The sequence below is a fragment of the Rattus rattus genome, chromosome 17, assembly GCF_011064425.1.
Source record: "Rattus rattus isolate New Zealand chromosome 17, Rrattus_CSIRO_v1, whole genome shotgun sequence".
NCBI classification, from domain to species: domain Eukaryota; kingdom Metazoa; phylum Chordata; class Mammalia; order Rodentia; family Muridae; genus Rattus; species Rattus rattus.
In genome coordinates, this window is record NC_046170.1 from 25,935,967 (window position 1) to 25,958,940 (window position 22,974).

Consider the following 22,974-nt stretch of genomic DNA (forward strand, 5'->3'; position numbering starts at 1 on the left):
AGGAGTTTTATGAAAAGACTGACTTGTCTAAACCATACAAATATGATTCCTATCTGAGCTAAGCTGGCATCCATTCCAAGGCTCTGCTAGAACAAAGCTTTTAAGCAAGATCTGACCCTGGTTTGAGTGGTCTTTGGCCCTTAACCAGCTAATTCCAGGAATTTGCTGCCCTCCAGTGGTTTCTAGAAACAGGGACCTCACACTGAAGGTGCTCAAATATTTGCTTAGTGAGCCATGTTATCCTCATCCCTTAACTGATAGCATTTTTTCTTTCTGAGCTGAACACAGCTTCCCCCAGGAACCCTTCCTGTGGGAAAGAAGCCAGATTTCCTACAGCATTCAAGCTTGATGGTGGAATTCTTCCCACTAGGTCTTTTGTCTCTTTGAATCCACCTCCTGGTGTGCTAATCCAGTTTATAATGGTACAGTTTGTTCCCTCATGTAGTAGGTACAGCCTGTTGTCAGCCCTTTAATGTTTTTTTTTTTTTTCTTTTCTTTTTTTCAGAGCTGGGGACCGAACCCAGGGCCTTGTGCTTGCTAGGCAAGCACTCTACCACTGAGCTAAATCCCCAACCCCCAGCCCTTTAATGTTAACATTAGCATAACAGGGAGCACATTGTAGTGGCAAGTAGAATTTTAGTTTTGCTACAGATCAAGATGACTAGTGTTAGATACCACATTGCTGCCTAGGTACTCAAAACACTGAATTGTTTGTTGATACTCAGAGTAACTGAGATAGTTTTGATTGGTTTGATTAGTTTCCAATAACCACTTCAATATACAAATTAGATAATTTTGACAAGTTTAATAACTCCTTGTAGATAGGTAGATAAGTGAAAGAATGCGTAGAGGTTTGGAGAGGCTTATGAACTTGTAAGTGCTGGAAAGAAGGCATTTGTGTTACTTTCCCATGGATCTATCACAAGAAGAGGGCATTTTTTGAATTGAATGTTGTGTGTTACTTCTCTACACCTAGTGTCTACTACAGTAACTAGTCATATGTAGCTAAGTTAAAGTGAAAATCTAGCCAGTTTGGTAAGGATCCACGTACTATATTAGCACTTGCAAGATTAAGACAAGATTGCAACTTACATTAAAAAAAACAAAAACCCTGCTGGTTGTGGTGGCTCAGGCCTTTAATTCCAGCACTAGGGAGGCCAAAGTAGGTGGATCCCATCTAATTGGAGGCAGCCTGTTCTACACAGACTGTCGCATATTCCTCTCCCCAAACAAAAATCCTTGAGGTTTCTCAGTTGCACTAATCACATTTCAAGTGCTCAAAAGCCAGTTATCCAGTGCATACATGGAACATGCCGTGGGTAGTTTTAGTGGACAATACTACATCTAGGGCTAAGGCAGCTGTGATTTTAGAAAACAAATAGGGGGAATGAATGCTTACAAGTTCTGGTAACAGTATTCTATTGATGATGCAGTTGGCCTTCCATGATTGTGAGCCCTGCATTTACTAATCTAATTGTAGATGTAAAGAGATGTATTTTGGGGGAAATGTGCCTATTCTAAACATGGACAAACTTACTTAGGTTTTTATAGTCTGAAGATAGGCATAGATTTTGTGGAAGTACTATGCCATCTTATATTAGGGACTTGGATACATGGTGGTTTTTGGCAGTACTGGAAACATAATGAGGGACAACTGTAATACCTTGAGTGCTATAAGCAGTTGACATAGCCCACAGTGTATAAAGTTAATTCTGAGACTTTTATCTCCCTAATCTTTTTCTATGAGGGAAACACCTAAACAATCAGACTTAAGAATTGCTTCTGTATAAAAAGTTGAGTTTTTATTAGAGTATCACATTCATACACACTGTATGGTGATAGCAGTCTTTATAACCATAGTCAGAGTCTAAAGGGGGTTGGGGAAGGAAGGACCTCCCATAGCTCTAGGCAGGGGAGTCACTGTTGTCCGTGCAGCGGTCATCTCCATCAAAGGAACAGGCTTCACCGGAGGCAGGCACTCCCGCATACAAGTAAAATGACAGAAAAACCACCAGGGCTGGAGGTTTTACATCATTTTATTTTCCAGATTGTAATTTTTTTTCTTTTTTAAATAAAATGCCAAGGCTGGCCTAGAACTTATTGTTGTGTAGTCTAAAGGCTGGCCTTGCTTTTTCAGTACTGTTCTCGGCTCCCAAACTCTCCAATGCTGGAATTACAGGCATGACCCAGCATGCGTGGCTTCACTTATCACTTATAAGTAGAAGTCTTCACTGTGCTGGGGTAAAAGTTTTTCTTTCCACATGTTCAGTTAGGAATCCTAAGATGATGGCTCTATAGTCAGAGCTTAAAGGCCTGTGGAAGAATCTCACAGATACCAGCAGGCCATCAATCTGAATCCAGATCATGGGGGCTGTCATAGCCAAACTCCTTTTGTACATCCAAAGGGTATTTGCTCCACACCAGTCGCCTGCAGCTTCTCTCCTCATCACTGAGGCTGTTGTATTCATCAGAGCCTATAAGGAGATAAAAGATTGTATTTTCCATTATAAAGTACTTGCTCATAAAGAAAATTTATGATAAAAACTTAGACAACCTCCAGGAGTCAGTTCTTCCATTATGTGGGTGTTGGGAGATCAAACTTGGGTCATCAGCCAAATTATCAGGGGTCAGAGGCTTTGTTTTAGGCAAGTACACTGTACACTGTCACTGTCTTCAGACACACCAGAAGAGGTCATCACTGGATCCCATTACAGATGGCTGTGAGCCACCATGTGGTTGCTGGGAATTGAACTCAGGACCTTTGGAAGAGCAGTCAGTGCTCATAACCACTGAGCCATCTCTCCAGCCCAGGCCTTTTTTTTTTTTTTTTTAATTACCTCTTTCCCTTACTTTCGAGATCTACCTAGAGCTTACTGCTCTGCTACCTCAGTCATGTGAGTGCTGGGATGACAGGGATGTCCTGTCCTGCTAGAGCCATGTAAATGCTTAATCTCTTTAAAAATGAATTAATTTGTTATGTATAGTTGTCAGATGACAACTTATAGAAGTTAGTTTTCCTTTTACAGAGAGGATTACAGCAATTCATGTTGCCAGACTTGCTGGGTGATATGTTAATACCTTTTGTTTTTTGAGAAAGGGTTTCTTTGTGTATGTATCCCTGGGTGTTCTAGAACTCTCTTTTTAGAGCAGGCTGACCTTGAATTCAGATACACATCTCCCTCTGCCTCCCAAATTCTGGGATTAAACCATATCCAATTTTCTTACTTATTTTTTAAACGTTTAGTGTTTTTCCTGAATGTATGCATGTGCCCATGTATACCTGGTGCCCACAGAGGTCAGGAGAGGGAATCAGGTTCCCTGGAATTGAATGGAATTAAGGATGGGTGTGAGCTGCCATGTCAGTAATGGAAAAAGAACCCACATTTTTTGTAAGAACAGCCAGTGCTCTTAGCCATTGAACCATCTCTCCAACCCAGTTATACTTTCCCCAGCAGCTGGGGAAGCTGGCCATGCAAGCACGCCATCAATTCATTACACCTCACCTCCATCTTGACTCCCACCAGCCCCACTCCGTCTGGACTGTTACCCACCTCTGGAATCTTCATCTCTATCACTGCTGTCTTCGTCTGGGTACTCGTTGCGCCAGTTATTTTCACTGTTTTCATCATCTTCATCTTCATAAATATCTTCTGGCTGCTCATCATCATTCACCTGAACATCTCAACATAAACACGAGTTTAAGTCCAAATTCTAAGTTATGTTCCTTATGGGAAGCTATTGGTAGTACCATCTTGGGGAGATTCAAGTAAAAGTACCATGTGTAAAAGACAAGGAGGAGTTTGTCTGACTCTGCTTTACAAGAGACTAGGTAATCTTAGGCCCAGACCCAACCTAGAGTCTAGCTATAGATACCACATCCCCATGCAATTAGAGGGGAATGACTGTAACGAGGTGGTAGCATTCATGAATGGCTGGGTGGTAGAGGGATTGTAACAACTGTGTCAAAGGTTAGGATCAAAAACTTAGGGTAAGAGTGGTCTAATGTGGTGCCTATCCACACTAGTAATGGCCTCTGAGGGCACCCAGACACATGCACACCCACACAGGCAGACAGATATGTAGACTCACACACATAAACTGGGGGGAAGGGGGCTCAATGTTTTTGGAACATGGAGTCAGGACATTAAGGAAATTTTTCTTTTTTCTGAGCTAGCCCTGGCTGGCAGGCAGCTTGCTATGTGTGGATCAGGATGGTCTCACAGAGACTCACCTGCCTCTGCTTTTTTTTTTTTTTTTTTTTTAAAGATTTATTTATTTATTATATTTATATTACACTGTAGCTGTTCAGACACCACAAGAGGGCACCAAATCTCATTACAGATGGTTATAAGCCACCATGTGGTTGCTGGGATTTGAACTCAGGACCTTTGGAAGAGCAGTCAGTGCTCTTAACCACTGAGCCATCTCTCCAGCCCCCTGCCTCTGCTTCTTATGTGCTAGAATTAAAAGTGTATGCCAGCATGCCTGGCTCTTCTTAAAAAATTTATAGAGTTTCCCATTCTTGGGGGTTGAAGATATGACTCAGTGGTTCTAACCACTAGAGATACTTACTGTTTTAAGAGGACCTGGGTTCAATTCCTAACACCTACACATTTGCTTACAATTATCTGTAAACTCCACTACCAGAAGATGGTAACACTCTTCTGGCCTCTTTTGGCATGCAAGTGATGTGCAGATATTCACGTAGGCAAAACATCCATAAAGTTTTTTCTTACTCATGTCTGGTTTTACTGTCTCAAGGTTGTGAACAAAACTTTCAGTATAAGTAGTCCAACATATTTGTATTTCTACAAAAGATTCAAAATAGAATTTTCTTTCCAAGCAAAACCAAGAACTAGAAGAATGTTTTATCAAGAGAGGAATGCACAGCCAGGTGTGATGGTACATGCTTGTAATCCCAATGTTGGGGAAGCTGGGGCAATTCAGATTGCCACAAGTTAAAAGCCTGGGCAACATGCTAAGCACGAGGCTTGCCTGGTCTACATTGTGATATCCTTTCACAAAAATAAAACGGGGCTCTACACGCTTTAAGTACCAGAGTCCGGATATCCAGAACCCTTGTAAAAGCTGGGTGGGCTGGGGAGCCTGCCTGAGATCCCAGGTAATGGGAGATAGAAACCAGAATCCCTGGGGTAAGCTGTCATTAGATTAGTTGGAATTGGCAAGCAAGCTCTAGCTTCAGTGAGAGATTTGGCATCAAGGAAGACATTCAATGAGCTGTGTGAGATCCCATTTCAAAATTTAAAAAAAAAAAAAATAGCAAGATAACTTTGTGGTTAAAGGTGTTTGCCAGCAAATCTGATGACCTAAGTTGCATTCCAGGAGTCCATGTGGTACAAAGAAATTGTGGCTTCCACACATGCACCATGCATACACACTAAATAAAATTGATTTTAAAATTTAAAAAGAAAAGGAGTGGGGTCCAGGAAGTCAGAAGTGCCCTGTTATGCCCTTCTCCTCTTGGACCTCCTTACCAGCTCCCATTCCTGGCTGTAGGGCTGCACAGACAGGATGTTCTCAATCCACCCTGGAGGGGCCATCTCCATATAGTAGATGTCATATACATAGTCATCACTGTGCTTTGGTTCCTCCTGGTGTTCTACTTGGGATCCATCCTCAGATACAGTCAGCCTCTCACGGATCAATTCTACAGAATTGCAGAGGATCACATCTGGATCAGATGTCTACAAAGAAACCAGATGACAGATTAAGACTCAAATGAGGACTCTTTCAAAGGATGCTCAGGCTTGGGTAAACAAAGGCCTGTATTTTTTTTTATGCCCTATTCAAGATGGCTTTTTGTTTTGAGACAGTTTCATTCTATGTAGCCCTGGCTAGCCAGGAAACTTGTGATATTGACTAGGCAGATTTTGAACTCCCAGATTTTTCTCTGCCTCTACCTCCTAAATACTGGGACTGCAGGTAGTAGTCAAGAACACGTGGTTCCTTCTACAGGTCTTTGAGTACTCTTTGCTAGTATTTTCTTCCTTTGGGAGACAAATGCCCATAAAGGTTCTCCTGGTAAAACCTATTAAAATGTGTCGTCTGGCTCAACTTGACTGACCAATATCCTACATGTAATAAAAAATAGACTCACCTATAATCTTTCTGCTTTCAAGAAAGAAGAGCTTGAAAACAAAGGTTCCAGAAAAGAACTGACCCAGGTTAAGATGTTTTCCAGCTTCTATAGGTACCCTGGTAGCACAGGTCAGTATGAAACTGCAGGGAAATGCTACAGATGGCCCCTCTCAACAAGTTCACCACAGAAAGCTACATCGGTGCAATCAGCAACCATACAAAAGTAGGAATGTTCCATGACCAAAGCACACAGGGAGACTGATGCTGTCACATACAAACCAAGGGGAATTTTCCGTTTCTCTGAAGTCACAAAGGAATTAGGTGAAACACGTTTTTGTAAAGGCTTTTTTTTTTTGCTCCTTAAAGTTTTTTTCTTTTGCTTAATCTATATGAGTGTTTGGCCTATATGTATGGATACACACTATGTGTATGTGTGCTGCCTTGAGAGGTCAGAAGAAAGTGCTAAACTCCCAGAGACCTGAGTTGCAAATGGTTGTGAGTTGTCATGTGGGTGTTGGGAATTGAACTCAGTAAACTTGGTGCTTTTAACCTGTAAGCAAACCCTCCAGTTCAGTAAATTAAATAGCCATTAAGTTTCCAAGACTAACAAAAGTGCCAATCAACTTTATATTGAGTAAAATCAACCAGCTTCCATCTTTGGGTTATAGGTAAATGGAGATATTTTTTTCTCCAGTTCTGAGATTTGAATTGAGGGCCTATGCAAACTACATAAAAAGCTTTATCACTGATCACTAAACTCCTAGTTTACTTTTAGGTTACTGTATTTTTTTATGAACAGACACTGCTCTTATAACTTTTGTCACTAGCCTGGACTATTTATGTAGCCTGGACTTGCCTCAAACTCATGGACATCTTACCTCAGTTTCCTCAGTGCTGAAATTATAAGCATTGAGCCACTATACTTAGAATGATTAATTTCAAAGAGTCACAATTATTTGTGTGTCCTAGTTAGCTTTAACTGTCAACTTGACATAGCCTAGTCACCAGTGAAGAGAACCTCTAAATTAGATGTTCTTGACCTCATGGGTTGTGACCCCTTGGGGGAAGGGTGTTGCATTATCGGATATCCTGCTTATCAGATATTTACATTACAGTTCACAACAGCAGCAAAATTGCAGTTATGAAGTAGCAAAATGAATTTATGGCTGGGCATCACCGCACGAGGAACTGTGTTAAAGGGTCACATCATTAGGAAGGTTCAGAACTATTACTTTAAGTTCTTTCCAAAGTACTATGCTTGTTTTTTATGGACCACTCCATAAGAAAACTCCAGTTTCATCAGTTTATGTAATATTTAATTACCAACACAACATTAAGCGCACAAATCAGCTGGAGGTGTACTGGTGCAAGCCTTCAATCAGTACTTGAGGTAGAAGCAGGCAGATCTTTGCTGAGTTCAAGGCCAGCCTGGTCTACATAGTCTCAAAAAATAACAAAACAAATACAGGCATAGAAAAGCCCAGGTAAGACAGCTAGAAGCTCCTCACCCACACTTATTAATGGGAATACACACAAAGACCATAGTAATAAAAGTAGAACAATCAAGATTCATTAAGAAGGGCTTAAGAGGACTGACAGTATATATGTACAAAATCTCCATATAAAAACTATCACTTTGAATAACCAATGCCTGCTAATAAAACCTTTTTGAAAAAAGTAAAAACAAGATGGCAATAAAAGTATCTAATTCATAGTATTGTGAAGATTAAGTAAAGGAAATACGGAGTTAGGAATATAGCTCAGTGAAAGAACACTTGCCCCAAGCTTGCTTCTTTGTAGTGACAACTCTGGAATTTTGGTTTAAAAAAAAAAAAAAACAGAAATATTACAGGAATATGCTTTTGTTTTAATTCCAGGTGTGGGGATGTGGGGCTGCTTTGAGCTGTCGGAAAGCAGCTGACATGATTTGCCTCATGCCCTAGCAGAGGTGGCTTTTGCCAGCTGCAGATAGTTTCTGCAATTGTGACATTGGAGTTCTGGGAACTTTTCAGAAGGCATTTATAAATGCTAGGGCCCATCCTCAGGGAGGTTGGTTGCAGATTGTTAGTAGTGGGGCTCAAAGAGGAAACAAAAAGAAATCAGATTCAGAGATTCTCTCTCTCCCCTCTATCTTCTCTCCTATCTAGTAATAGGAGGTGAGGTGAAGTGTGTGTGTGTGTGTGTGTGTGTGTGTGTGTGTGTGTGTGTGTGTGTCTGTTGGGGGCGATAAAGAGTGGGGAAAAACCCACCACATGTGGCAAAGACCAGCTATAAGCACAAGAAGAAATTAGATTTAGAGATCCCTATCATATCTCTCCCCTTTATTCTTTTTTCTCTTATCTAGTGATTGGGGGGTAGGGGTGGGGGGGAAGAACTTACAAAGTAGCAAAGACCAGCCACACTCCCTAGGCACAAATACTTAGCAAAGTAATAAAAGCAACAGTATCTTTTGTTACTGCCATAGCTGTTTTCTTTTGTTGAATTGCTTATCCATGTTAAGTCTTGGGAACAGAAACTTTTATTTATTTATTTTTATTTAGTGTTCTTGTTCTTATTTATCTGCTTGCTGGCCACTATAGGGTGACTACTCTGTTACATGGATCTGTATTCTGCTACAATACAGATCCATAGTAATTGAGCAGACTACCACACACCTTACTAAAACCTCTGAAATTGTGAGCTAAAAACCCTTCCTTATTTACCTCATTTTTCGTATATATCTTAAATAGCCAAATCTACTTTTAAAAGGCCTGCATCAGTTTTGTTTGCTTATTTATTTTAATACATGTTCTCACCGTGTAGCTCTGGCTGGCCTTGAAAGAAGAGATCTATCCATCCATGCCTCCTGAGTATTAAAGGCCTGATGATCAATCACATTCAAACTAGAGACAAGGTCTAACTATGTAGTCCTTTTTTGGCCTGGAACTCAGGGATCCACCTGGCATTGCCTCCCAAATTCTAGGAAGGAAAGTATGACAAAACACACACACACATACATACACACATACATACATACATACATACATACATACACACACACACACACACACACACACACCCCACACACACACGAAAGAAAACCAACCATTCATAAGGGGTGTGGGTGGCACATGCCTGTATTCACAGCCCTGGGACGGGCTTAAGTAGGAGGACGGTTGTGTGTCAGAGGCCTGCTTGGGCTACACAGCCAGTATTATGTCAACCTGAGCTACCCAGCAAAACTATCTCAACAAAATAAAAACAACAACAACAACAACAAAAATCAAATAGGTAGAATGAGGTCAACCTTTAGGGTGGATCATCCATTCTTTTTTTTTTTTTTGTTCTTTTTTTTTTCGGAGCTGGGGACCGAACCCAGGGCCTTGCGCTTCCTAGGCAAGCGCTCTACCACTGAGCTAAATCCCCAACCCCTTGGATCATCCATTCTTGTTTGTTTTTTTTTTTTTTCGGAGCTGGGGACCAAACCCAGGGCCTTGTGCTTGCTAGTCAAGCGCTCTACCACTGAGCTAAATCCCCAACCCCTTGGATCATCCATTCTTAAGCTTACAGTGTGCATGCCCTTAATTACTGCCTTCCGGAGCAGAGCAGACAATATAGTACTCACTTTGCGGCAGTCTGTGGCAGCAGCCTCTGGGTCTTCTTCCTCGTGGACCAGGTCCAATAACTGGAAGCCTCCGTCCCTGACAGCTTCTGACACACACTGGGGCTCCAAACTGTTAGAGGTCCCCGAGGATCGGTGGCTGGAGACTACTTTGTAGCGGCCCTCTTTACGGACCTCGCGAACCGAGGCACGAAGATCCCGGCGGATACGCAGCTGGCTGCTCCGGGACGGGCGCAGGGCAGCCCGCACAAGCTGCTGGATTGGCTCCTCCTGAGGGGCGACAGAAAAAGGATGTCTGCCTCAGCAATTGTTTGAATATGGGCAGCGTTCAAAGATCGCTTCCACAAAGAGTCTATCCTCCTTCTCATACCTGGGATCGCACGGTGGCAACCAATTGGAAGACATTTCTCTCCGCCGCGGTCTCCTGACCCTCTGGTGTCTCTGGAGCAGACGACTCGACTTCGCCGCTCCGGAGGCGTTTACAGGCCAGCACGAGAGCCTCTGCGGGCTCCGCGTTGCGCTTCCGCTTCACGCGCAACACTGCAGTCCTGCCGGCCTCCATAGCGGCAATCGCGGAGTACTGTGGGAAGGCGCGGGGTGAGATGGGATATATATCCAGTTCCGTAGAGGGCCGTACCTCGTGGAACGTCCCTCTACGCACCGACGCCCCGCCCCCAGTGGGTGAGGCAAAATGGCCGCGGAATTTGCGGCGAGTGGAGTGCTTCCCACAGCGGGTGAGCTGTTGGGCATGTTGGGGAGGTTGGGCCGTGGCTGGTCCTGGGTGCAGTTAGTCTTCGGGCCTCATTTTTAGGGCTCTGGCATAGGACTCTGGCTTGGGAACATTCGGGTTTCCGGTATACTTATCTTCTGGTCTTCTCCAGAATCCACGTGGAGTTGTTCTAGCACCTTGAACAGGTCTGCAACAGCAGTCCGCGTAGGTGACTGTCCTTTCTCAGACTGTCGCCGAGCTCAGAGTAGGGTCTGAGGCGCACGGCTTGTTCTAGGAGCCTCCAACCCAACCGGGAACGGTTGGCTTTCCTTAGTCGGTATTCTGAGTAGCTGGAAACCATTCAGTTCACACTTGCCCGGAGCAGTGCCGTCGTGTGTACCCTAGGTGGACATGTTTCTAATTAAAACTCTGGAGTGGCCCTCAGTGCATTTTTAAGTGTATTTTTAGTTAAACCCTAGCGACATCACAGAGAAGTACCCTTAATATGTCGAGGAATAACCACTTCTGTGCTTTTACTGTCTAATGTTAGCTCATTGCTTGGCTTACCCTGCCTTCTTACTTGCCTTCACCTGATGGATGGACCACGATGAACTTGTGTTGGAATTTCTGAAAAGTGTCAAAACTTCCAGCAACATTATTTACTATAGGACTTCCTCCTACTTTTTCTAAAGATCTCACGTATGTCTCTGACAGGCGTGGAACTCATAGAGATACTCCTGCCTCTGCTTTTCTAGTGCTAGAATCAAAGACATGCACGAACACGTTGTTATATTTTGTTCCTGTTTTATGACAAGGTCTCACGGCATAGCCCAGGCTGGCATCAAACTTCAGATCCTTCTGCCTAGGCTTCCTAAGTGTTGAGATTGTAGACATGAGCTACCACAAATGGCTTTTATTATAGTTTTTTGATGGTATATGCTTTATACAAAATGAAATTACTCTTGCTAGAAATATCAAAATACTAATTTTCTTTTGAGATGGACTGTCACTATGTAGTTCTTGATGGCCTAGAACTTGCTATGTAGACCATTGAATTCAAACAGAGATCTGCCTGTCTCTGCCTCCCCAGAGCTGAGATTGAAGGTCTATGTTATCATTAATAAAAGTTTTTAAATAACTTTGACATATTTGTCTGTTTCTTGATTTTTTTTTTCTCTCTTTGTTTTCTTGTCCTTTGCCTCATCCTAGGCATTATAATTGATTAGGTTTCTGATATCCAGTTCTAGTCCTAAGAAGTAAATTGATAAGCCCACATTTCTGTGCAAACACTGAGGAGCCAATTGGCGCCATGAAGGTCTTCTGTGGCCGTGCCAATCCAACCACGGGATCCCTGGAATGGCTGGAGGAGGATGAGCACTATGATTACCACCAAGAAATTGCCAGGTAACAAGGGTTGCTTCTCAGCTGGCTACAGATGGTATAGGTCTTGTTGAGGCTAATTTAGTTTTGAAGAAGATTCTGGAGATCGTTTTCTGAGCAGTTGAGATGTTAGGAGAACAGAATACTTGTTGAAAGCAGTGTGGGAAGTGGGTTGGAGAGAGGATAGTGAGTGGTTCCTGCAGTCCTATGGTTGAAGCAGTGAGAGAGGAAAAACAGCTTGGAGGATCGGGAGTTTGGTAACCCACTGTATGCAGCAAAAGGAGAAAGTACATGAAGCACCAAGATTTCTCCTGGTTAGACGACTGGTTAGGTGGGATGCTCTCCAGCGAGGAGGAGGGGTTTCCTGTGATGCTAGAGGTAGAAAGAAGCATGAGTCGGGAGACATGGAATTTGCAGAGCTTGGTAAAGATGAGATTGAGAGAAGTTGCAGCATCTCAGTGAAAGAGGTTATAGAACATAAAAAATGGGATTTGCTGAGGAAGCTGAAGTAGAGCCAGAAGGAAAGTTAGGATGGAAAGAAAAGAGAAACTTAGGAAAAGGAGAAACTGTTAGCAACAGCAGTGATCAGATCTGATGAGGGTGAGCTCTGTTGGTGCAGTGGAGAGAGGTGAGTGGACCCGAGAGATCCTGCACTTAAGACTGTGGGTAGCTCAACCTCCAGTAACTCACTGCAGAAGGTAACTCACTCCAGAAGACATGATGCCCCTTCTGGACTCTGGGCACCTGGACTCACAGGCATACTTATACACATATGATTAAAGATAAAATATTTTTTGTGATTTCATCTATATATTTATTACGGGCTAGTTTTGAGACAGAAGAGGGAGTCAGAGCCTCCTGCTACTCAAGTTAGACAGTTGTAAGCCACCATGTGGACGCTCAGAATCAAACCCGGTCCTCTAGAAGTGCAGCCAGTTCTCCTAACTGATGAGCCATCTCTCTAGCACCTAAAATAAATGTTTTTTTTTTTTAATTTTTTTTTTTAAAGTAGGTAGGGCGGATGGGGATACAGCTCTGTTGATAAAAGGGTTGTAGGACCTTAGTTCAGTTTCTAGAATGTCCTGGGTTTTGTTTTGTTTTGTTTTTGAGATGGAGTTTCTTTAGCATTGACTGTCATGGAATTCACTATGTTGACCATACTAGCTTTGAACTCAGTGATCCACTTTGTTCTCCCTACCAAGTACTGGGATGAAAAGTTTGTGACACCATGCCTTGCATGACCTCCACCCTTTTGAGTTTATTGATGTGTATGTGAATGTTTTACCTGCATATATTCATGTGCCTGGTGTCCAACAGGGCTAGAAGAGGTCATCAGATTTCTTGAAACCAGAATTACAGATGGTTGTAAACCACAATATGGGTGCTGGGAATCAAACCCAGGTCCTTTGCAAGAGCAGCAAGTACTCTTTAACTGCTGAGTCCCCTTTCTAGCCCCTGGAATTGACATTAAAAGAAGAACAAGTGGGGCTGGAGAGATAGCTTAGCGGTTAAGAGCACCCGACTGCTCTTCCAGAGGTCATGAGTTCAATTCCCAGCAACCACATGGTGGCTCACAACCATCTGTAAAGAGATCCGATGCCCTCTTCTAGTGTATCTGAAGACAGCTACAGTGTACTTATATATAATAAATAAAATAAATAAAAAAAAAAAAAAGAAGAACAAGTTAGTTGTGTCAAAAGCTAGTAGGAATAGCTAAAGGGGGTGCAGGCAGGAGAATCAAGAGTTTGAGGTCACCTGGGCTGTACATTTTAAACCCAGTGGTGGTGGTTCTTGTCTTTAGTCTCAGCACCAGAGAGTCAGAGACAAGCAGATCTTAGAGTTTGAGGCTAGCTATAGAGTGAATTCCAGGACAGCCAGGGCTACACAGAGAAACCCTGTCTCCAAAAACCAAAGGAAAGCAAAACAAAACAAAAAGTGTGTGTGGTGACACCTGCTTGTAATCTCAGCACTGGGGAAGTGGGGACAGGAGGATCCCTGGGGCTTGCTGCTCAGTCCGTCTGTCCAGTTGGTGAACTCCAGGCCAGTGAGAGGCCCTGACTCAAAGGAAATGAGAGTATTTAAGGGGATGACTGGAGATTTCCCTCCACTCTTTACATGCTTTCACAAACATGTACTTGTGCACCGACACACATGAATGGGTAGGGAGCATGTTTTCAACAGTGTGAATTTATCTTAGGTTGCAATCCTAATTAGCACCAAATAAATGTATTTTTCTTTATTCTTAGCTTGGTTGGTTTTATTCTCATTCAGAAATAACAAAACATTGAAAATAACATATATCCATCAACATTGTTAGGCAAACCTGTGGTATATCTATCCAGGGGGATACAATGTAGCAAACCTGTGGTTGTATCTATGTAGGGGATATAATGTAGCAAAACTGTGGTGTATTTATCTAGGGGATATAATGTAGCTGGGAAAACAGATGTGCTCTTTATTTTTATTTCATCCTCCACTGGTAGAGGGATCTTCACAGTACATCACATGAAAAAGAGCAAGTGTATAATTATACCACTTAGTGTTAGAAATAGGGTGAAATGTGTTGCTTAGTTTTGCAAGAAGATGCACTGGAAGGATAAACTGGAAACTGATGACTGTAGACTATTAGCTGCCAGTGGAGCCAGCTATTAAGGTTGGGTTAGTGTTAACGAGTCACAGTTAGAATCACCTAAAGAATTTTCCTGATTGCCTTGGATAAAGTTGGAGGGTGTTTCAGAAACAAGTGTCTTTTGCTTGGCTGTTTCTCTTGCCAGTGTGTCAGTTTGCTCTGTTGCTGCTGCTTCCTCCTCTAACCACAGAACCAAGTATTTCCAAGCCTTCAAGTGGGAACAGGAACCAGCCACTCTCTAAGAACTTACTGGGCTTCAGGTGTCAGACAGGGACTACAAAGGCACCCCATCTTGTGGACTAAGTAACTACTGGTCATAGCCCCCCAGTGAGTGACAGCTATTTTTCAAGACACCTAACCTCAAAGACCAGTAATTTCTTCTTTCTGAAACACCTTTTTCATCTGGCTGCCACCAGAAGGTGCCACCCAGTCAGGGTGCATTTTGTCACCTCATCTAAGGCAATCAGGAAAATTCTTCATGTGCGACTACTTGGGTGATTCTAATTGTGGCAAGACTTGCCCTACAGACTACCCACAGGTCAACTTGATCTAGATAATTCCTCAATCAGACTCCCTTTTCAGGTACTTCTTGGTTGTATCAAGTTGACAGTTAAAACTAAGCAATTCAAGGTGATGGTAGCATGTATCTTAATCTCAGCACGTGGGAGGCAGAGACAGGTGGCTTTCCCTGTGTTCAAGAACGGCTTGGACTATGTATCAAGTTCCAGGTCAGCCGGGGCTACATACTTGAGACCCTGTCTCAAAACCGAGACAGAGAAAAAACTAACCAGTACAGTGGGACATAGAGATTGAAGTGAGGATTCTAAGGATTATACCTCCCCCCTCATTTAAAGCATGTTAGGCAGGTAAGTAGTCTATCACTGAGTGGTAGCCCCAGCCCCCTCCTAAGCTTGCGGGAAATAAAGTAAGCACAGGAAGAACTGTAAGGTGATTCAGAGAGAAATAGAAAATAGGGATGTGACTTCCCTCCCTTTAGACACTGTATCTAGCCATTCATTTTCCCTTAAAGTGATGTGAACTTCTGAGTATGGTGACCCTCACACATACATTCCTTTTCCCAGTTCCTCTCACTGGTTGGATGTATGGGGTTGCTCCAAGGTGTATATGTATTATTCAAGGTTAAGTCATGTGTTAGGATTGTTGAGTTCAGGATGTTCATGGTTATAGGTGACTATTACAGGCTCTCTGTGGTGTACTAGTAAAGTAGGCCAGCAGAGTAAAGGTGTTTGCCATCAATACTGACAACACGGGTTCGATTCCAAGGGCCCATGTAAATGTGAAAGGAAAGAACTGACTCCTGTATATGTCATTTGACAGCCAGATGCACACACACATAGGTAATTAGACACAAATTTCATCTCTGGAGTCTGAGAAGATCTGCTCTGAGGTACTTTTTTGCAATAGCAGATAATGACAGTAATTGATCATACTAAAATAAAATTTGGGGGCTGACAAGATGGCTTAGTGGGTACAGGTACTTGCTGCCAACCTTAAGACTTGAGCTCAATTTCTGCAACTCACATGGTAGAAGGAGAGCACCAACTTCCACAAAATTGTGCCATGTGAATGTTTTCCCAATTAATTAATTAATTAATTAATTAGAGACAAAGTTTCACTATGTGGACCATGTCGGTCTTAAACTCACAGAGATTCACCTGCTTCTGTCTTCCATGTCTTGAAAGTGAGATTTAAAACATCTAGTTTGGGGCTGGAGAGATGGCTCAGTGGTTAAGAGCACTGACTGCTCTTCCAGAGGTCCTGAGTTCAATTCCCAGCAACCACATGGTGGCTCACAACCATCTGTAACAGGATCTGATGCCCTCTTCTGGTAAGGTAAAACATCTGGTTTTATAAAAAAGAGTTTTTTCAAGACTTTTTTAGTATATAATCTATTCTGGCCTTAAACATCTTCTCTCTCCTCAGCTTGAACCAAGCTTGAACCAATTTCAAATGTGTCTTGAAATGCTTGAGATTACAGGCTTGAGCCACCTTACTAGGCTATTAAAATATTTAAAAGGATGACACACTTGTTCCATCCAATTGAGGTCAGCATTTATAGGTGGGAACTGGGTGATGTGCTCATGCATGTCTTTATTAGCAAAGGTTCCTGACTCACTGTCTCTTTCTTATCTTTTAAGGTCATCCTATGCCGATATGCTACACGACAAAGACAGAGTAAGTGTAAAGTAAACTGTATTGTAAGTAAGACAAGGTCTCACTGTCCAGGCCTGGTTGGTGCGGAACTTGCTATGTAGGCCAGACTGACCTCCAGTTCAGAGATGCCACCTTTCCCTGCCTCCTGAGTGGTGAGATTCAACCTGTGCACCATCATGACTGATGGAAACCATAAACTTCCTGTGGTATTTGGAATCTTTGATTATAAAGTCAGAAACTCATGCAGGAATCAGGACGTTCAGTGATACTGAGAAATGTATCATATAATAGAAAGTCTTTCAGGATGCTATATTCTGCTTCTGCCTCTTCTTCCTTTCACCTTTATTAAGGTACAGTTGACAAGGGCTGAGTAGATGGCTCAGTGGATAAAATACTTGGTTCATAAGTATGAGGACCTGAATTTGGATACCCAGTAAGTCATGTAAAAGCTGGGCATGGCAGCATCTCTAACCTCAGGAGTAGCAGAGGCAGGCAGACTGGGAGGACTTGCTGGCCAGCCAGTCTACCTGAGCCAGTTGCTTGAGGCTCACTGAGAGACTTGGTCTCAAATGCTATGGAATTTGATAGAGGAAGACACCCAGTTTCTGTCTTTTGCATGGGCACACATGACAGCAGGTACATGCACACTGATCCATGTATATAGTACCATTAACAATTAAATGTTGGGGTTGGGGATTTAGCTCAGTGGTAGAGCGCTTGCCAAGCGCAAGGCCCTGGGTTCGGTCCCCAGCTCCGAAAAAAAAGAAAAAAGAAAAAGAAAAAAGTTGACAAAATCTCTTTCATTTCAATACTAAATGAATACTATGTCATTTTGGAGGAATATATTTTCTTTGTATATTAGTTTGGTGATGATGCCTCTGCCACGGGAAAAAACCATGTGTAGCTGCTGTCAACCTTGTTTGCTCAGTTTTAAAATGAGTATGCTGTAGAGAGTAACATTCTGAGTCCACTGGCATATATGTATGAAAATGTCTTAATGAACCTCCTACCCCCATTTTAAAAGGTAGTATCTTAACATGTATCCCAAGCTGGCCGTGAACTCACTATATAGCCTAGCTGGCCATATACTCATGATAGTTCTCTGGTCTTGGCTTCTCAATGCTGGGATTACATGTCTACACTATTACAGTGTACTCTAAAACCCATTGTTTTGTATGCCAACTAAGTTCATAATAGTAATGATAATATCTTAGTTACTTTCCCTGATGTGATAAAATACTCTTATAAAAGCTACTTAAGGGGAAAAGATTCATAGTTAGGAGGTTATAGTGTAGCAAGCATGAGGTAGTCATGGCTCTGGGAGTTTGGTGCAGTTTGGTCACAATGCATCCACAGTGAAGAAGCAAGATGGCATACTGAGTAACAACACTTGCAGCTAATCCTTTCTCAGGCTGGGTAAAGGAAAGCCTCCTACACTTCTCTATGTTAGAGTCAAGATTCTTAGTTTTTATTTGTTTTTATACAGTCTCATTGTACAGCATTGGCTGGCCTGGAATTCACTCTATAGACTAGGTTGCCTTGAATTCATATCTATCTGCCTCTGCCTCTGCCTCTTTTTTTTTTTTTTTTTTGGAGCTGGGGACCAAACCCAGGGCCTTTTGCTTGCTAGGCAAGCGCTCTACCACTGAGCTAAATCCCCAACCCCCTCAGCAAGCACTCTTAACTGCTGAGCCATACCTGAGCTTTAAAAGGACATTCTTGAGCACCTTTAGTGTATAGACTGGACTAAGGGATCTGCCTATCTTCCCCAAATATCTGGGTGCGTTTGCTGAGCTAACTGGGCAAAGGCAGTCTTGGCTTTTGACAAATAACGTAGCACGCTCTTCTTATTATTGTAGTAGTGCGTTTATGAGATTTTTCTGATTTTAGTGTGACCCAAATAGAAAGTGTCCTTACTTTAGAGGGAAGTTGGCCAAATGACATTCCATACAGTCAGCCAAACCAGAAATATAGCTCTCCCTTTTTGTGAGCTTGAAATCTGTCATCAAATTATACTGATCTTCTGACTGCAAATTGTTGCTCAGCCCTCAACTTACTTGCATTGAGCTCCTCTTCACATTCCTCTCCACGAAAGCCCAGCAGTCAGCCTATGAGCTGCCATCTGAACACAAGCAATTGAATCAGGTCTTCAACCAAAGTGATACGTGCTCTTAACTGACCAGCCATGGTTCTAGCCCTAGTCAGTGTATGCTTGACATTTTAAGAATTGTTGGAACTATTTTCAGGGTGGATGTGTCATCTTATGTTTCCATTACTGATATATGAAGTATCTAGTTTCTTCACGTTTTTATCAACATTTGTTATTTTAGAGACTGGAATATAGTTCAGTAGAATACTTGCCTAGCATATGTAAGGTCCTGAGTGATACCCAGCATTGGAAAAAGAAAAGAAACCAATATATAGTGTTTAAACACACAACATACAGAAATAACAAAAACCTAACCCAAAACCACAAACCCTTTTTGTAAGTGGGTTTGGCAGGATGGCTTTTCAGGTAAGGCGTGTCTTCAAACCTGACAACCTCAGTTCCGTCCCTAGAACCTACATGGTAGGGGGAGAGAACTGACCCCTGTAAATTGTCTTGCGATGTACACATATGCATGCACAAGTAAATATAAACAAACAAATAATTGTATGTGAGAACTATTTTTTAAATTATTTATTGGGGCAGCAGAGATGGCTCAGTGGTTAAGAGCACGCCAGAGGACCCAGGTTTAGCAGAGTACTCAGTGAGCACATCACAAACTTAGTTGGGCAGGCAGGAGTCCTGGTCTGGGACTGACAGAAGCAGATGCTTCTAGGATTTCCAGAAGTTGACGGGGATGAGGTGTGTGTGGCCTGTGCTTTCTTTCACCTCTCAGATGAATCAGTCCTTAGGTTTTGGTGCTGCTCTGATACTCCAGAAGACTGTTTGTTGGGGTACTGGGAGAGATGGCCTGGAACCAGCTGCCATTTCTAAAAGGAACCAGATCAGAACTGCATTCCTACAGGAAGGACATACTTTCTCCTACTCCTACCTGCCACTCACCCTCTTAATTTCCCTCTTTCCTATATCTAACAGTTAAAAAGGGCAGTGGTTTGCAGTCTCTCCAGCATTCCTAAACAGAAATAGAAGATATGGCAGAGAGAGAATCACTTACTACAGGCAAGAGGCTGACTCAGTGATCTTGGAGTCTGTCTTGCTCAGCTGGCAAGTGCTGACATCTAGAGGCTAGACATAGGTTCCTGTCTTAAACTGTGCTGCCAACCACGACTCCAGGTCTCTGTAGCACCTTTATAATATCATGTGACATGACATTTTTCCTTTTTTGTAGAATATAAAATATTACCAGGGTATCCGGGCAGCTGTGAGCAGAGTGAAAGACAAAGGACAGAAGGCCTTGGTTCTTGACATTGGCACTGGCACAGGCCTCTTATCAATGATGGCAGTTACCGCAGGGGCTGACTTCTGCTATGCTGTTGAGGTAAGCTTTGTTGTTTGTTGTTTGGGTATGTGTCATCTATCGTGGGAAGGAAGGCCTTTAGGTCCGTGAGTTTTCCTGGTCTGTTGACAAACACGTGCCAAGCACATGACCAACTTCCCCACACATAGAGATGAGTCAGACAGGGTTCCTTTCTCCAGGAGTGATTTTTATTTATTTATTTATTTATTTTTTTGCTCTAAAACAGTGATTCTCAGACTTGGCTGTGTAAGAATCCCCAAGGAACTTTAAAAAATAGTTATATGGGCTGGTTATATGGGCTGGAAAGATGGCTCAGTGGGAAATCAGGGTTCAGGGTCTTCCTGGGCCTCTGACAGATTTGAGCTACCACAGATACTCTTAAAATAACATCAGTTTAATTTCTTTTCTTTCTTTTTTTTTTTTTTTCTTTCTTTTTTTTGGAGCTGGGGACCGAACCCAGGGCCTTGCGCTTGCTAGGCAAGCGCTCTACCACTGAGCTAAATCCCCAACCCCAGTTTAATTTCTTTAATAAAATATTAATCTTATTGTGAAAATGTAAATAGTATTCACTATAACAGTAAATGTGGTAAATGAATAATAACAGTAGCTTAAATACTATAAAAATTTTTGGTCCTGTAAAATCCTGAGGTCAGGGGGGCGGGGAGGAATAAAAAAAAAAAAAAATCCTGAGGTCAACAGTAGAATGTGTTCTACTTAGACTCCTAGCTGTCCACCCCATCATTCTTACAGTGTGGCCCTAATCGCAAAGTATTCAGGATGGATCAGTGGTTAGAGGTATGACTTATCCTGAAAACCTGATAACCCAGGTTTGACCCCTGGATCTCACAATGAAAAAAGAGAATAGAGTCCCAAGGTTGTCATCTGACCTCTACATGCACTCTACGGCACATGTGCACTCACTTACACTCACACACCATTGCACACGCACATAATAATAAACATTTTATTTATTTATTTAGTTATTAGTTTTTGGGTTTTTTTTTTCTTTTTTTTTTTAGGAGCTGGGGACCGAACCCAGGGCCTTGCGCTTGCTAGGCAAGCGCTCTACCACTGAGCTAAATCCCCAACCCCTAGTTATTAGTTTTTTGAGACAGGTTCTCTACATAGTCCTGGTTGTCCTGGAACTCACTATATAGACCAGTCTGGCCTCAAACTCACAGAGCTCCACCTTCTGGCCCCAAGCTCAGTGTTGGGATTAAAGGTGTGTGCTACCACACCCAACTTTTATCAATATCTTTGAAAGATGAGCATAGGCTGAAGAGATAGCTCATGGTTAAGAGTTTGTACTGTTCTTGTAGAGGCTGCACTCATGGCTGGCAGCTCACAGCTCTAGCTCCAGGGGTGTCCTACATCTTTGGCTTCTGGTGTGCTGGCACTCACATGTACACACACACACACACACACACACACACACACACACACACACACACACACACAATATAAAAGCATGGACCACTATACCTGGCCTGAGTTAGACATACTTGACCTGGCATAGGAGCAATCTATTCGTGACTGGATAGGGAGATGGCTCAGAAGTTAAGAGCATTTGTTCCTTCAGAGGATTCAGTTTTCAGCACTCAGATGGTGGTTCTCAACCATCCCTAATTCAGTTCAGGGGATCCAGAATTCTCTTTGCCCTCCATAGGCAACAAGCATGCAAGTTTGAAGTCAGCCTGGTCTACATCTAGAGTTAGTTCCAGGACAGCCAAGACTAAATAAATCATGTACCTCCAAAAATGAACAAATAGACTATAAATGAGTAAAGTTAATTAAAAAAAAAAAAAGTTTTAGGGGCTGGAGATACAGCTTAGCAGTTAAAAGCAGTTGTGGGGTATCTACCAGAGAAGACTTCTGGGATGTGGATTTAGCTAGTAGACGGCCAGAGACTGAGTATGCCTGCACCACCAGTGTGTGAATATTGGGCGTAGGTCTGCAGGATTGAAAGAAAACATGTACACCGGTCACCTGTTTTCAGAGAGTGCCACCAAGGCTTTACTGATATCTCCTTATATACCTGAGGCAAAAGCCACAGAAAAACAACAAAGCAGGTAAAAATCCCCAACCAGGAAAACAGGAGAACAGGAAAAATCTGTGTCGTGAAGGTCCTGGGCCCAAATCAGGGCGAAACAATTTTTTTTTTTTTTTTTTGGTTGGAGCTGGGGACCGAACCAATCCCAGGGCCTTGCTGCCTTATGCTTTAGGCAAAGTTGCCACCACTGAGCTAAATCCCCAACCCCATAATTTCTTAATAAGAACAAGCTGAAAGGCTCAGTGAGGCAGAAGGGTGCCATGGAAAGTCCTGGGCCCAAATCAGGGCTGAGAGAAGCTGCCAAGGGTGTAAACAACTTCTTGCTATAGCAGGCTAAAGGCTCAGTGAGGGGGAGGGGAAACACCCCGAGGTAGGGCCCAACAAGAGACTAGACTGTAGATTCCATTGTAGCCCCGAGCCTTTCTCAGGGTGAGCCTGGAAACACAAAAGCCATGCCCTGGGTTTGCGTACCTCAGTTAGTCAGGTGCAGAAGCCAGAAAGTGAGATTTAGAGACTTTCCCAGAACTATGGTGGATTAGGTCTGTGTTTTGTGTTAGCAGGTGGTACCATCTGTGTGCTGAGTTTTGTAGCCTAAATGGAATGGTACTTTCATCATTGGGTCTGTTGTGCACACACCCATACATACAATTGAAAATAATAAAAAGAAATCATTAAAAAAAAAACCTATTGGGGTTGGGGATTTAGCTCAGTGGTAGAGCGCTTGCCTAGCAAGCGCAAGGCCCTGGTTTCGGTCCCCAGCTCCGAAAAAAAAGAAAAAAAAAAAATCTATTTACGATCTCTATGAGATCAAGTCCTGAGAGTTTTTGTATATGAGAGTCTGTACTTGTCTTGACTTTCGTAAAAAAA

General features: G+C 42.6%; 2 protein-coding genes across 2 annotated transcripts in view; one reads left to right on the plus strand and one right to left on the minus strand.

Moving 5' to 3' along the window:
* Window positions 1-1,776: 1,776 nt before the first annotated feature.
* On the minus strand, window positions 1,777-10,289 carry Slc7a6os (solute carrier family 7 member 6 opposite strand). The gene is made up of 5 exons (XM_032887596.1): window positions 10,071-10,289; window positions 9,704-9,970; window positions 5,496-5,705; window positions 3,552-3,672; window positions 1,777-2,474 (listed from the first exon to the last, which is right to left on the minus strand). The coding sequence occupies exons 1-5, from the start codon at window positions 10,260-10,262 to the stop codon at window positions 2,347-2,349; spliced, it is 918 nt and encodes a 305-aa protein (XP_032743487.1). The 5' UTR covers window positions 10,263-10,289; the 3' UTR covers window positions 1,777-2,346.
* A 16-nt stretch (window positions 10,290-10,305) lies between these two features.
* Window positions 10,306-22,974, plus strand: part of Prmt7 (protein arginine methyltransferase 7) — a 52,557-nt gene continuing 39,888 nt past the window's right edge. Inside the window, exons 1-4 of the mRNA XM_032887592.1 lie at window positions 10,306-10,434; window positions 11,619-11,813; window positions 16,578-16,614; window positions 19,929-20,078. Coding sequence (XP_032743483.1) covers window positions 11,719-11,813; window positions 16,578-16,614; window positions 19,929-20,078 — 282 coding nt within the window. The 5' untranslated portion in view covers window positions 10,306-10,434; window positions 11,619-11,718. The remainder of the gene's footprint in view (window positions 10,435-11,618; window positions 11,814-16,577; window positions 16,615-19,928; window positions 20,079-22,974) is intronic.